General features: G+C 38.8%; 1 protein-coding gene across 1 annotated transcript; it reads left to right on the top strand.

Moving 5' to 3' along the window:
* The first annotated feature begins 2,663 nt into the window (after window positions 1-2,663).
* Window positions 2,664-14,988, top strand: LOC133006984 (LIM domain transcription factor LMO4.1-like). The gene is made up of 5 exons (XM_061075702.1): window positions 2,664-2,898; window positions 9,307-9,554; window positions 13,496-13,592; window positions 13,709-13,867; window positions 14,597-14,988. Exons 2-5 carry the CDS (start codon window positions 9,313-9,315, stop codon window positions 14,603-14,605), a joined length of 507 nt encoding a protein of 168 aa, XP_060931685.1. The 5' UTR covers window positions 2,664-2,898; window positions 9,307-9,312; the 3' UTR covers window positions 14,606-14,988.
* The last annotated feature ends 625 nt before the right edge of the window (window positions 14,989-15,613 follow it).

The raw sequence follows: 15,613 nt of genomic DNA, 5'->3' as shown, positions 1-15,613 counted from the left end.
TCCTCTCAATATTTAGCCATGGGGCTGAGGTATTACTATCAAATCAATTTAATAAGTGACAAAAGGTAACAGCCTTAAAATACAGTTTAAAGTTGGGTACTAATACCCCTATATATACTCAACATTTGTGGTTTATGTTGTCACTGAATCATTTGCTCCTGCTTTGTGTGAAATAAAATGAAAGTTCATTCTTAATTTCCTAACTCCTAATTTTCCCTTTAAGTAATTCACTGCATGTCAACAATCAGGTAGAAAACTAAAAATATGCAATGATCAAGATTAGTGTTTATGAGGGAACGCTGGCAGAGGAATGTACCAGAGGCAACAAATTTAGGCTTTTATGGCCAACTTTGTTACCAAATTTGTTGTAATCGTGGTACATTAGGCCTTATAACCACAACTTTCTTATATGTATAGACTGGTTGCTGTCTGAAACTGGTTGCTGTTTATTTCATAATAATCTACAAAGTTATTTGTAGCCACCAGTTGACAAATATTCTGGGTGGCCCATGGCCATGAACCCCCAGTGATTTTCCTATTTGCCCCCCATGCTATTGAAGCTGAATAGCCATGCCCTGATCAAATTGTCTTTCTTTTCAATCCATCAACCAAGCAACCAACCACTCAAATTTTATATGTATAGCCCATATTCACAAATCACATTTGCCTCATAGGGCTTAAGAAGCTGCAACACAGTCTGCCCTTGACCATCAACTAGAGGGAAAACTACCAAAAAAAAACTTTAAAAAGAAAGATCATTTAGAAACGTCAGAGAGAGGTATATGGGAGGGATCCATCTCCCAGGCCGAACAAAACTGCAATAGACATAAAAATACAGTGTCTAACATAAATGGAGAGATATTGCAATGTCCAAAGCATGACCACAATTGACAAAGATGAAGGGAAACATTTTTTAGGGGATATGAGACTGCTGCAGAGTGCATTCAACTACCACAGATTCAGCCGTTTCTGTTTCACATGTCTGCCTCAGCATGACAATCAACTTTGTAGTTTAGCAGTTAATCCACCAGAGGTCACACTTTACACATTTTTGTTGCAATCAAGTGTGGAAGATATACTAATAAATAACTATTCACAAAAGATTTATAAATAGGCAGTTTGTCGTTAACTTATTTTTTGATATTATGGCATCACAAAAAAATCTACAGTTTTCTTTGACCCTTCAGTATTGTTTTTATTGAAACCTGCAAAATTATTTTTTTACTACTCTAGGCAGAAAAACAAGTTGTCCATATATTATCCTATATTTTCACGTTGTTATATATATTATATATATATATATTTATTATTCATTGAAGGATTCTATATACAGTCTATGATATTATCACTTTATATTTGATTCGACAGTTAGCCAACATCTGCCTGTTTACACATTTAGAAAACATGGAGAAATATTTCAATTCATTTGGGGTAGTTTCTCTACTCCCTTGACAAATCTGACTCCATTATTCCCTCTCTGTTTGGTTTTACTCCGGTCTCCACCAACTCGTGTTAGAGGATTCCGACTTTTTGGCTTCTAAATGCTTCACTAGGTTCACCAGTTTGTCACTTACTGTGTCTCTGGGCTGATGGTCTGCAGTGGGTTTCTTACTGAACCAAACTGCCTGCTCTAGTTAAATACAGTTTTCTCAATTGACCAAAACAACGAATCAAATATAATGTGGAAATGAACACAACTATTTAGATCACTTTCACTTTTAGCTATAAAGTCTACCTCCAATCACAGAATCTAACTGAATGAGCAGCTACAGTCTTTTATTTTGGTCCAGCTGCCATTCATTAACATAACATAAAATTATATCCACCTCACTGTACCACCGGTTGATTAGACATTTTTTTTGAATTTTTTTAATTAAAAAAAAAAAATTCCAGCCAATTTTTGTTCCACAAATTTAAATTTCTTTAAATACACATTAACATGTCTCCAACATATTTCAGCGAACGGATAAATGGAGGCAGAAGAGGTTATTTTTCAGTCAGCAATACACACATTCAGCAACACAATAATAAAAAAAAATCAATACATGAACCTGTGATTTATATGAATAGATTAGTATCGAATGCACAATAACAGGGTAGCTGGGTTTATACATGGCACTAGGCCCAGTTTAATATAAAACACAATTTCCTACAATATATATAGTAAGGGGTCCCTGCTCCATCTCTCCATCAGTTTGGTCGCCTTAGCCTGAAAACGTTGAGGACTCCTGCTCTAGAGCATTTAGCCGCTCTGGTCCCAGCCTCTGGATCTCCCTCTCACCAGACACCCATTGACTCTCTGTCCATTTTCCAATCCTGTCTCAAAACCCATCTTAATGTTTTATTCATTGTTAAAGTTATTGATATTTTCGATACATTGGTTTTTTTGTTCTGTTTTATCCCTGCCTTGTAAGATAACCTTGAGTGCTGTGAAAGGCGCCTAAAAGTAAAATGTATTATTGTTATAATAACATAAGCATTTACGACCTGCAGCACTTGAAGCCAACCACCAGATGGCGATTGAGACGCTTTGGCTTAATTTTTGTGGAGCAGTCATGTCGTCCATCTTTATACTTGCCTATAGTCTTTGCTTCAAAACGGCAGTTCCCAAACCAATGGGTGACGTCACGGTGGGTTGCCACTTCGTCCTGAGCGCGCCCTGATCGCTGAGAGTGTGTCCTCACAGGAGCAGCTCTGAGCAGGGGACAGCAGAGGACACCGAACAGGAGACAGAGGCGACACCAGGGACTCCTCAGAGAAGAGACTGACAGATCACCGAAACTGACGCGTGGATTACAACAGCTGCAAAGTTTACGGCTGTTTTTGCAACATCTGGCCCTTTCCCGGGCTTCAGCTGAGGCGAGCAGGACATTTAATCCAGCACCATAAATCAAAAAGGTACATTATTATGATGCGTGTTATTATTAGTATAATTAGTAACTAGTTAGTAAGTAAGTTAGTCAGTTAGTTTGTTAGTTAGTGGCTGCTCTCTTCATGCTGCTGCAGATGTTTGTTAACTTCCCGTGCTTTTTTTAAATAACACATTGTTGGTTTGTTTCGTCCCTTCTTCAGTTTCCATGTGTTCACAACACATCTGTATCAGTTGACTGCAGCTGCAGCTCCTTCCTGCATTGAACAGGCAGTGTCTGCCACAGTGCTTGTTTAGAAGAGACAGAGTCGTGAAAGAGTGTCACCATTTCTCACTGTGCTGTCATAAAATATTCTGTGTTTATCAGGCTTATATTTATCCACCAATAACTGTTGCTTATGTCAGTGGTGTCAATATTGCCATTCACTTTGTTTTGTGCATTTTGCAAATGTTTGTTGATGTTCAAAAATGACTTCTTCAACCAGAGCAGAACGTGGCATGTCTGAGGGAGACATTGAAAGGGTGACTTGCAGGCGGACATTGAAGTACTCTTTGGCCGCTGTTGCTTCTCCAGCAGGGGAAGTAGGCTCTGCACGTCTCTGCTTGTCACTGAACTGCCCTAGAAAGGTTTGGGGGAGACTTACAGAGTAAAGATTGAGAAGGTCAGAGAGTGTGTTTAGGCACAGCACACATGGTGGATCACTGGCTTTGTTTTTGAGGGGGGAAGTTAGTTAAATGTAATTATGCAGCTCTACCTGGCAGAAAAAGAGTCTGTGGTGGGTTTACCCCTCTATACAGTCGTACCCACCCACATGACAGACAATATCAACTGGAAGACAGCTTGTGCCCATACTCTACACACACAATCATTGTTGCTCCTTGAATTACTTGTTTTGTATTAACCATATTTCACTAGTTAAGAACATGTGATTTTTTACAGAGCCTAATAACATTGTTAATGAGAAAAAAAGTGAAGGAATTGTCTTTCATTGTGAAACAAACAATTTAAGAATTTAGTTTTGTTTAAGGCTGCTGTACACAAGAGGATAATCAAGCTGATTATAGACCCAATTTGCCCCTTCTGAAAATCGCAGGGGCGTTTCCGACTGGAGGTTACTTTGTGCCGATTATCTGCCCAAATAATCCTGAAGTGTGAGGGGTTCACAAAATAATCTTAATGCTACCGATTGAGTCGGAGCCTCCCTGATCTCAAATCGTAAATATTAAACATGTTTGATTTTTATGATAATCGACTCCAATAGAAACCTGCAATAGCGAGAGACAGAGCTGATCTGGAAGAAATCCCAACTGGATGTTTTCGTACTTGTAAAGCTGTGAATAAAAACAACTACTCGCACTGCAAAATGTATACGTCTTTTCCGCCATGACTACATCCATCGTTGTTGTTATTTTATAACAAGTTAATTTTAGTCGTTATTTTGTGATAACAAACCTTTGTTATCTTGTGATATCGAGATAATTAAATCGTTATCTGGAGATAACAAACCTTTGTTATCTTGTGATAACGAGATAATTAACTTGTTATCTTGAGATAACAAACCATTGTTCTCCCGAGATAACAGAATAATTAATTTGAGATCAGGATCTAATATTTTGTCAATCAACAACTGATGGATGACTTTCTGCACAAAGCAATCGCCACCTGTCTAAGTCCTTGATTGAAGAAAAATATGATGTGATGATCAAGATCTTGATCATCTGACATTGCTACACTGAATGCAACAGTTCCTGTTATGATAGGCTTTATATAGACTTATCTTGTGATACCAAGTTATTTATCACTAGATAACAGCTAAAATTAAGTCATTATCATGGAAAAACAGAGGAAATAAAGTGTAGGATCACATGTCTGTTTAGAGCTTCTTTACCTGGGTGCTCAAAAATACATACTTAAGAAAAAGAAAAAAAGAAACAAGGAAGCAGTCAATCACATTTGCTCCCTCATTGGGTCTATCAGTCAAATCCCATGTCTTAATTTTGCCCTTGCTGTTCCTTATTTATAGTATTTTGTTCCACATTAATAGTATTCTGTTTGCTGTTTATTGGCATGAGCATGACTAGTATGTATTGGTCATGTGATAGCTTTTAAGTTGTGTTGAAAATGGACAGAAATTACCTCTAATATGGAGTTAAACAGTTGACTGGATGGATCAAAATACTGTTCTAAAATGAAAACAGAAAAGGCTCTGGAGTCAGGCTGTGTAGTCATAAACCTACTGGGCCAAATGAACTGATGAGACCAAACCCCTGCCTTCAAACAATGTGATTATAAGCTGTCTTTACTACTGCTCGCACCAAAGCATGGAGCAGACAATTGACCTGCCCTGTTATCTGTATTTCATCCACAATCACTGTTGTTTCCTTTTAGAGCCACTAATTTAATTAACCCCTCTGGTTGAATGATGATATGGTTCCTGACATTTCATAAATAAAGGAACCTTTTGGCAAAGGTTAATGAGTATGAATATGAGTGAGTCTACGAGGTCATCAGTTGTTAACCCTGTGTCCTAGTTTAATCATACAACTTAATAATTTGTATGTTTTTTTGGTAACATGAACTGTCGGCAGATCACCTTAACTAATGACATAAGGATGCAATATCGTCAACAAATATGTTCATTTTAATCATAGCACTGTATTTGGCAAGTTGACAAGCGGGTGGTACTGAGCCATCAGAACAAGGGTAATTGACAATACAGTTTTTACTGTCTGTTTCAGTAATTTACTGCTCCTCTCTGTGTCTCTATCATTTGTGCTACACAATGCGGACGGAATTGAGCCACACTGCTGCTTTGTTGCCTTGTTTTTCTGTGCATTCTTTAGTTGAGTACTTTGTTAGTTGTTTGAATAATGCTAGTTAAGTTGTTTGGATATTTCAGCCCCACTCATGCAAAGATCTGATAATGATTATATTTTATCAAATAAAATGTAATGTAGACAAGCTTAATGCAGACGGAAGGGCACCATGCTTCACTGAACTCAGAGGAGGTTGATGGTGTTTCGAAAGATTAAAGAAACACATACCAAATACCATACCCATCTAACTGCTGCTAATCAGAATAACCAAAGGTTCTTTTTAAAAGCATTGATCATCGTCTGCTTCACTGTTGTCTCTCAAAATTATTTGTAGATATATCCTCAGGTTAAAGTTGTGTCTCTTATGGCTGTTATGCTGATGCTTTTATATGTTGCCAATTTGTGAAACAGCCGAGGGCCAAAGGAATCTGTCCTCTTTGCACAAATGTACTAGGGAGAACGGTGTCTGGATATCTCGGTTTCCTGCAGCTCCCAACAAAACTGAATTTTCTTGTTTTTGTCGCCAACTAGACCTTTGAAATTTCGCTCCAGCACGTTTGTCACCTGTCTGCCAAATAAAAACCAGCTCCCAGAATCCTCAGGTTCATCTCGCACTCCATTTTGTATTTTGAGAAACACATTGTCTCATTTATCCCCTCCTGTTATTTTCACTGTGATCATTGGCAAACTAAGTATTATTTTGTAGCTCTGGCTAAGATAAGTGACAGTAAGTATAACTTGTGTTTTACCAATCATGAAGTCAGACAATTACGTACAATTCATAACAATATTAAACTTAACAATATCTCTTGAACTTGATCTGCAAACCTCACTTTGTGGAACTTTTTAAGATCAATTATATGTAAACATGACATTGAGACTGAGTTGTTACAAAGCATCAGCCTCAATCCAAATTGTCCATTACACATTAGAATAAACACAGTTTCAAAGATTGTACTTTTCTCTAATGCAAAACTGTTGTGTCAGACCGCATGAGTGAAAAGTAAGGCAAAGACAAGAAACTCCTTTAAATGATCTGCAGCCAAGTTAATGCTATTGTTGGGAACCTCAGCATTGAAAACTAATTTGTAAGTTATGTAACAGAACTCACTTTTACAAGTCGTTCAAAAGATCTGCTCGTTTGTGAATATGTTTTCATTAATAGGAAGGTTTTGTCCCATGAATGAGGCTGTTTGTGGTTTTAATGTAGCCTTGGGCTTAACATGGCGTTCCTGTGGCTGATTAGAGCCAGGTGTCTATTCAGAAAATGAGGGTATTGAGGGCAGCCTGCTTCACTACAGCGCACCAGCTGCCGTCGTCTCAAATAATCTTGTGGGAAGGCTTTGCCGTAAAGCTAAACATGCCCTTGCTGAAATTAAACACACTCAAGAGCACAAATGATGTTACTGTTGAGCATTTGAAAAATGAAATCTGGCACTGCAATTATTTTATGCTGTTGTTGGCACTAATTATGAATTGGGGAAGCTGCAATGAGCCAGTGTAGCTGACTCATTACTGAGTAGCACATACTGCTATGTTGTACTAGGTGTGATTCAATAGCAGTATTATTCCCAGCTGGGCATGAAATCAATTCAGTTTTGTAAGGGAAAAATGAGAGCTGAAGAAATACAGTAAATGTTGCATGATGGCACATGTGCACTGTTGCTTTGACTGTAACCTCCAACTATTTATTTTTTCCATAACTTTGAATTTACTTGAAGTACTTGAACTATGTCTCCAGAAAGTGTTGTCTCAGTAAAAATGTGGCAATCAGGCAAAATGTTTATTGGAGGACCCAATCCTGCACAACTTCAAAGAGCTTCCTCTGGGGACATATTATGAAGTTCAGATAAGAGTTAATTGTGGGCCCAAAGAAGACTGTGTGTGGTTTGGTTTGAATTGGACACAACATGTTTTGTCTAAAACATCAAAACTGTGATGGGAGGGGGCTAATGTACGTGTGTAGGTGTGTGTTTTTCCTTTGGGGCTTCACTTTCCTATTACAAAAATGTAGATAGCACCGGGCTTTGTATCGGCAAGTTGCAGCTCCAGTTGATGGCATCTGCTGCCAAGAGCCAAATTTGGGGAGACAGGGCTGTGTTTCTGTCTCCTGGATGTTAGGCCTAACCCCATCCCCAGTAAATGTAATGAAGGGAATTTGAATTAAATGCTTGTATAAGCTGTCCTTAACAGCTCTCTTTTTCTCTTTTCTCTATTTCTCTATCTCTGTTGCCTGTGACAATAGGATGAACCTATGGATTTAGGACATTCTGACAAAAAAATCTGACTTACACCACATCCAGTTAGTCACCTCTGTTTCTCATAACAAGAACAGGAAGAGCCCCAGGTGTAAGCTTGTCTTCATCACTTCAAGAAGATATCATGAGGGGCTGAATCTGTAAATCAGGTCGGTCTGGACCAAGTTGTTCACCAGATTTGCTACAATTCCACTTGAAGTGGAACGGTTGTGTGACCATCACATTTGAGCTCTGTCAGACTGATTGTTATAATGAAATAATTATAATAATAATAATCTTAAGCGTGTTTCAGCCTTTGAAACATAATAACGTTAAAAGCCGAACCAGAGGGTACGCTGAGGCTAAAGGTAAATCTGACTGGCTACTGGCTTGTAAGGTAGTGCTATAAAAGCCATGTGGCCCGCTCAGTAGATCAGACATCATTACCTCTATGCCTTTTTGAAACAAAACTGAATACTTACTCTCATTAGCAGCAGAGACAAAAGCTGTCCTATTTAAGAAATTACACAAAATGTGGTTGGAATAATAGTAAGCTAAACGGAATAAATGAGTTCAAACAACGCAGTAGTACCAGAATTACAAATTGCATGTTAAAAAAAGGCCTTCTTATAAAAATATGTTTTGAGCAGTGATTTAAAGATCGGTGGTGAGTTGGCGAGCCTAATCTTGTCAGGCAGGGAGTTCCAGAGCCTCGGGGCCCTGATAGAGAAAGCCTGGTCACCTTGGGTAGCCAGCTTTGACCTAGGGACAGCTAACAAGGACAGGCTGGCTGATCTCAGGTTGCAACTGCGATAAATGTGTCCCATGTGCTAAGCTCTGCATGTCAATATATTTTGCCAATCAGATGGAGCCCTGCTTCCCAAGATAATAAATTAAAGATATACAGATCATTGACGGGCCATGGTTTTTCCCTGCGTAGAGAATTGTGAGGCAGCTTTAACTCCCAAAAATATTCTAGGAAACCACTTATAGTGATCACATTTGTCCTGGACCAAATTGTTGTCCATAAGTAGTTGATTACTTTAAAAGAATTGCGTAGCTTTTGTATGATAGTCGCAGAAGTTGAGGGAAAGGTAACACTGCATATACACACGTACTGACTCTGCTGCTCTTTTCTCTTAATGCAATGTGTTGTTGCAAATTCCAAGCAAAACAAAGGCTTGTGTAGGGGTTTCATATTTGCAGTAACTATACTGCATATGCTTTAGTTGTGTGACATTAGTTTCAGAGCAATCTGAAGTTTTCATTGAGGGATTCTATATATTTTAAATTTTCTCATCAAATATATATTTTCACTGTCGTGCCTCCGATTTTTCATTGACTAGTGCTCTACTTTCTCTTTACCTGCTGTCATGTCCTCAGGCTGCTATGGTGAACAATAGAGTGGACTCACCTGCTGTTGCTGTAATGGGCAGTGGCGTGGGAACAGCAGGCAGGACGTGTGCAGGATGTGGAAATCGAATCGCCGACCGCTTCCTGCTTTTCTCCATGGAGCGATACTGGCACACGCGCTGCCTCAAGTGCTCGTGCTGCCACGCTCAGCTGGGAGAGTACAGCAGCACCTGTTACAGCAAAGGAGGAATGATCCTCTGTAAGAACGACTACATCAGGTGAGCCCTACTGAGAAACTGTTAAGGTGGTAAGGACAAGTAATGTAACTCAGGTCAACTCATTTAAAGTGAACGATTACTATGTGGTAAATAGTCTGAATAGGCTTTTCGCCCAGTCACACACATTGATACAACACTAAATTCAAAAATTAATATCTTGTCATTGGCTTGTGGACTGGAGGGGCTGAGGGGGCAACCACTGACGTGTGTTTATGTAAGGTTATATACATATATAAAATGATAAGGATCGGTGTGAATTAAAATATTATAGACCAGTGTGCTAATCCAAACACACTGTTTAAGAACTCATCAAAATATTAGCAATAGACTGGATAGAGAGCTTGTGAAACAATCCACTCTGAGGTGGCTTCAGGGAAAAGAAGTTATATAGCAACCATCTCATTTAATGCCTTGAGCAGTGCTCTATGACCAAATTAACATTGTCTTATTTTACTTTCATTAGACAAACACAAGAATGGGTGCTTCCCTCTGTCTGAATGTGAACCACAGTATCCCTTCCCTTGCCTTTTTTATCAATCATAGGGTCCTTATATTGTTAGTCTCTTCCTGTCACATCACATCTACAAGCTCTCTGGATCAAAGTAAGAGGCTTCTAGGAGCACTGAAAAGACAACGAGATAAGAACAGAAGCCCAGAGCATCCACTCATAAGACTTTAACTCAACAATCTCGCCTATTCACCCAAATAATAGTGTATTTGCTATGGGACATGAGGCTTTAACTTCGTTGTCACCTACCCCTACGTGGGCAATGTCCATAAATACGTTTGTGATTTATTTTAGAGGGAATCATTGTATTAATTTCCTGCTTTACATTTTTATCCTGAAACGTAACTACAGTAACAGTACCTTTAACATGATTTAGAGTTTTAAGAAAGTCTTTATCTAAAACTATCTTTTTTGCATCCCCTCAAAATATTAGCTCAAGAGTCTTTAACAGCCCACTATTTTTAGATTGGCGGAAAACCCAGAAGTCACCCAGTAGAAGTCCCTCAGAACTTTTTAGCACTGCCTCAGCAGTAAATGATTTCATCGTGAAACTAAGACTTTAGTTTTAGTAACTAAGATAATGAGAAGAGCATAATGGATTGAAACTGAAACTTCTTAAATCCATCCGCACATGTTTAAATTGATCTAGAATATGAGCATGGAGAGTACATATCACAATCTGTATATAATACTTTCTATCTACCATCCTGTAAAAAAAAAAATTGTTTGGAGATATTTCAAATTGGTGACTTAAGTGTAAAAATATCTTGAGAAAGATTTTGTTGATGAGATGGAGTTATTTTGTGAAACTGCTAGGTGTTTGGGTTGGAAAGATTATTTGAAGTACTATTTGAGGTATATTGGTAATATTCACACTATAAACTAATACACTCAGGATTCAAACTTGACGCAATTATTAAACACATGTTTATATAATCATATTATATGCTAAAAGTCTACTATTTTGTGTTTGTTTATGCAGCACAAATAGTCTTTCTCAATTTTTGATAACGAAAAGTTCAAAAGATCTAACAGTTGGACTCGAGGATTGGGATTTTGTTGTCAAAGGCCAAGGACATCTTAGGAAAACATGGAGGGAATTTCTTCAAATTTGCAACAAAAGTTCACTTGGACTCAACAGAGAACGGATTAGATTTGACTGGTCAAAGGTTAAGGTAACGGTGACCTCCTGTTTTTGTTAACATGATATTTCAAGGGAATTTCCTCAAATTTGGTAAAGACTTTCACTTGGACTCAATGAACTGATCGGAATTTGGTGGTCAAAGGTCAATGTTGCTTTGACCATACAAAACATTTGGTCTTGAAAACGCAAATAAGGGATTTTTTCTTTTCCTTCTCAAATTATGAAGATTTAAACATTAACTGATTAGATGTTAGTAGTAGTCAAAGGAAATGGTCATTGTGAAAAAAAATCCTGACAAATACAAGTGACCTTAGGCCCTAATACGGACAAATGCAGTGTTGTGTAGTGCCAACAAGGAGCTGCAAAGTCTTACTGAATATTCCTTTTGATCTTCCTCTAGGGGTAGGGGGACGGACTTAACGGAATTCAAATAAATCAGTCTATATGTTTGTGAGACTAAATTGCATTACATTCATTTAAGATTCGATATATTCATGAAACCTTGATCCAAAAAGCCCAACCTTAAAAAAACGAAAAGGTGGGTAGCAGTATATATTTGGGATATATAACTGGAACACAATGGAAACAACACCACGGGGCATGAACAACCTCATTCAGCTAAAAACCTGCTCCGCCTTTCCTCATTTACTGCATGTCAAAATTATCTGTGCACGAACTAATGATTCTGCCTACTTTAATATTTCATTTACTTACACTGTACACTAACTGACAACTGTACAGTCGAAATTACATTTTTTGTCGATTCCTCTGATTTGCCTAATCGGTCAAGTTAATCGGTCAAGTTAAGTAACTCCTTTCAGTGAAAAAACAAAAAAATATTCATAATGACCGTTCCAGGAATAAAATTGCTTGTAAGCTTGTGTCTGTGTTTTGTTCTTTGTACTTAGTGTGCCAGTGTGTAAGAAGGTGCCCCGTCCCTTAGGCAAAAAGGTGAATGTGGAAAGCTACAGCTCGAGGCTGAGGTGGAACCCAAGACACAGCAGACTTTGTATATCAGTCCAGTAAAAATGCAGTGGCTGTTAGTACCTGACTTGTGAAATAAAGCTCTCACTGTCGACTGAAATTTCAGCACAATCTGTAATAAGAGACACTTCTTGGTCATGTGAGCACTGCTAAAAATTAACTGACAGCAAATTATGAAAAGTATCTGCCAACAATGTTGACCCAGTTACCAACTTCTTCTGTAGTTTATCCAATCACATAGAAGAAGACTGGTTCAACCCCGCCCACAGTATTAGTAGGTAGATATGTATCTCAGGTCTCAGGGGCACTAATTAAATGTTCGGATTAAGATGAAAAAATCATTACCCTGTGCCCTCACTGAAGGACAGGCTGTGAGTGTAAGTAAGTGACACAGTGCATTGGTTTCACAGGAAGCTGTAATGATGACAGAAGCTTCTAATTAACGGCATCAGCCTCCTGCAGCTCAGGTGCTGAAATGCTGACGTGTGCTGCTGCATTCAAAGAACACAGAAAAGTTTGGACTTATCGGTATTTGTTAAACATGTTCTCTGTTTTGAACTTCTTGTTGAAAAGGTTATGTTTCTATGCTGAAGTATCTAAAAACATAGAATGACATTCCCATCAGCTGTGTTTGATGTCACTAATTCTTACCCAGCAAGTTAAACTGCACAATAAACAATACCCTCTATTTTTTGCCATTTTTCGCCATCATCTGCATGACATGATTGATGTGCTGTCCAGAGTGGGCCATGTCAATAATGTGTATGGCCTCAAGGCACCACACAACAGCAAATCCACATGGGTGAGGTTGCTATGGCAACACATGAACCATGACATACAGCTGTTAAGGAAACAAACAACAGTATCATTAGACCTGAGAAAGAAGCGCGGCTTTGTGTAGCCTGTACTGAAAAACCTCTGTATATCACGCTTGTGTGTGTACTTGAGGCAGCGAGTTACACGTTACAAGGAAGTCAAACTATAAACAGAACAGCACTGTGAGAAAACAGCCCAAAGGCCTGTGTTGGTGTTGGCTTGTTATTTCAGGTACCAGTGGGAGGCCGCTTTGTGTCACAGATACATGAGTGATCTGGTTAGGACTCAATGAGGCAGAATTTTAATGCTGTCGGAAGGTGTGATGGCATTTTTTCAGTCAAAGGCCGGGGAAATAGCACAACTTATTTTTAGAGTTGAAGGGGTTTGGGGGGGGTTAGGGTTGGATTGAAGTTATGAGTGGCTGATGAATGTTGTTGATGTACAGGTTTTCAAATGGTTGAATTTGCTTTCTGCTTTTCTGGTTTGCAGGCTGTTCGGACACAGTGGTGCCTGTGGTGCTTGTGGACAGTCTATACCTGCCAGTGAGATGGTGATGCGAGTTCAAGGCAACGTTTACCACCTTAAAGTGAGGGTGACGGTCTAATTGTACCTCTTGATATTACCACATCATTAACATTGTTATCAGTGTTTGAATGTTGATAGTTACTTGATACCTTATAATTACAAATATTTTTTTTCTAGTGTTTTACCTGTGCGACCTGTAGGAACCGCCTGGTCCCAGGTGATCGTTTTCACTACGTCAATGGGACTATCTTCTGTGAGCATGACCGACCAGGAGGAGGTCTGCACAGTGGACACCCAACTTCCCTGCAGAGCAACAGCATGATGTCTGATCAGAAGGTGAGATGTTGTGTATACTATTAGGCATATCTATATCAATCTAATACACATGGGACTAAAACAACACAACGTAAAATAGAAACATTTCTTTTCTTAGTCAGGAGTAACATTGATTTGATAAAGCTGTCCAGAAGGATTGTGTTTCCATCTAATACTTTTACGGAAAAGTTCAATGTCGAGATAAACAACATCAAGATAAACAGCTCTCGAGAGCAACAAGATGATTACTTAAAGGTGTCAGAAATCTAAGGGCAGAGGATGTCACAGCTTGTTAAAGTCCTATGAGACAAATTGTGATTTGTGAATATGGGTTAGACAGTTTAAATTTGATTTGATTTGATTTGAATATGGAGCCAGCCTTTGACCAAATGGTTGGAGCACATTAGCAGCTGGTCACCTGTTTGACTCCTGACCAGCTGGACCATTTACTGTGAGTCTCTCTCACCTTGTTTCCATTAGAATGAAGGGATACATTTCCAAAAACAGATTTGAAAAATGGGATTGCCTAATTTGATATTGTGGAGACACCTACACTACAACATGATATAGTTACATGATATACAGCTATGTTGCTGGATGTAAATGCACTGGCACACTTGTTACTAATAACAGAGTGGCTGAAAGGATGTGATACAGTCAGAGGAATGGAAACATATTGCGGATGTTTCGGGATGTCAACATTTTTGTTTCATTTCCTGGTTTGTAATGATCTCTGTCCAATGTTGACAGGTGTGCTGAGAGAGAGGATGGAAAAACCAAATGTGTGCCTTCTCCTCCACCTTCCTCCTCCGTCACTCTCCTTCACACTGTGAATCCTGCCATTGACAGACCTTCCTCCATCCTGATGGACATTTACTTCACAGTCTGGATATATACTGGTTTAGGCTTCAACTTTCCAACAGCAACTTGTCTGTGTAGGTGGACTGTGAATCTGGACACGTACTGTGTGCTCTTAGCAGTTGGAAATGATTTATTCTTTAGGCGGTTGTTTATTGTGAACTGTGAGTGTCAAGAACTATCAATGCAAATGGGGGAGACATTGAAGCCTTATAACTCAATGTGACTCCTGTAGGAGGTGAATATTTTTTAATCCATAATAACAGACCACACTTGTACTTTGACCAGTTTTTGGTTTGTTTTGATTCTTGAGTTGTGATTCCAACTACTGAATGTTTCCCTCCACACACAAGAAAAGCTGTTTTCAGACATGAACTCCGGATCTTATATTAATAAAAAACGCAGGTTTTTGGTAACTGCTTAGCCTTTTTGCCCAGAATCACCTCATTAACATAACACTATTTTATAGTTTGTTTATATTGGAAATTCTCACATGGTGGCTGGGGCCTTGATTTACGAGCATTATAGACAGAAAAATGTCTTAATATCAATCAATCAATCAAGTTTTATTTGTATAGCCCACATTCACAAATAACAATTCGTCTCATGGGGCTTTAACATTGTGTGACATCCTCTGTCCTTAACCCTCAACAAGAGTAAGGAAAAACTACTAAAAACCCTTTTCACAGGTACAAATATGTAGAAACCTCAGAGAGAGCCACATGTGAGGGATCCCTCTCTCAGGACGGACAGAAGTGCAATAGATGTCAGGTGTAAGAAAACATCATCAGGATTTTTAGCAGCATCCATGAGGCTAAACATTTTTCAATACTATGTGTCAGGCAGTCCCACTGCAATCACAGTCTCTGGCCAGCAGCCAGCAAGACCACGATCCAGCATCAGGATGAG

The sequence above is a fragment of the Limanda limanda genome, chromosome 1 (genome assembly GCF_963576545.1).
Source record: "Limanda limanda chromosome 1, fLimLim1.1, whole genome shotgun sequence".
NCBI classification, from domain to species: domain Eukaryota; kingdom Metazoa; phylum Chordata; class Actinopteri; order Pleuronectiformes; family Pleuronectidae; genus Limanda; species Limanda limanda.
The sequence above is the reverse complement of the archived record's forward strand: the minus strand, read 5'-3'. Positions and strand labels throughout refer to the sequence as shown.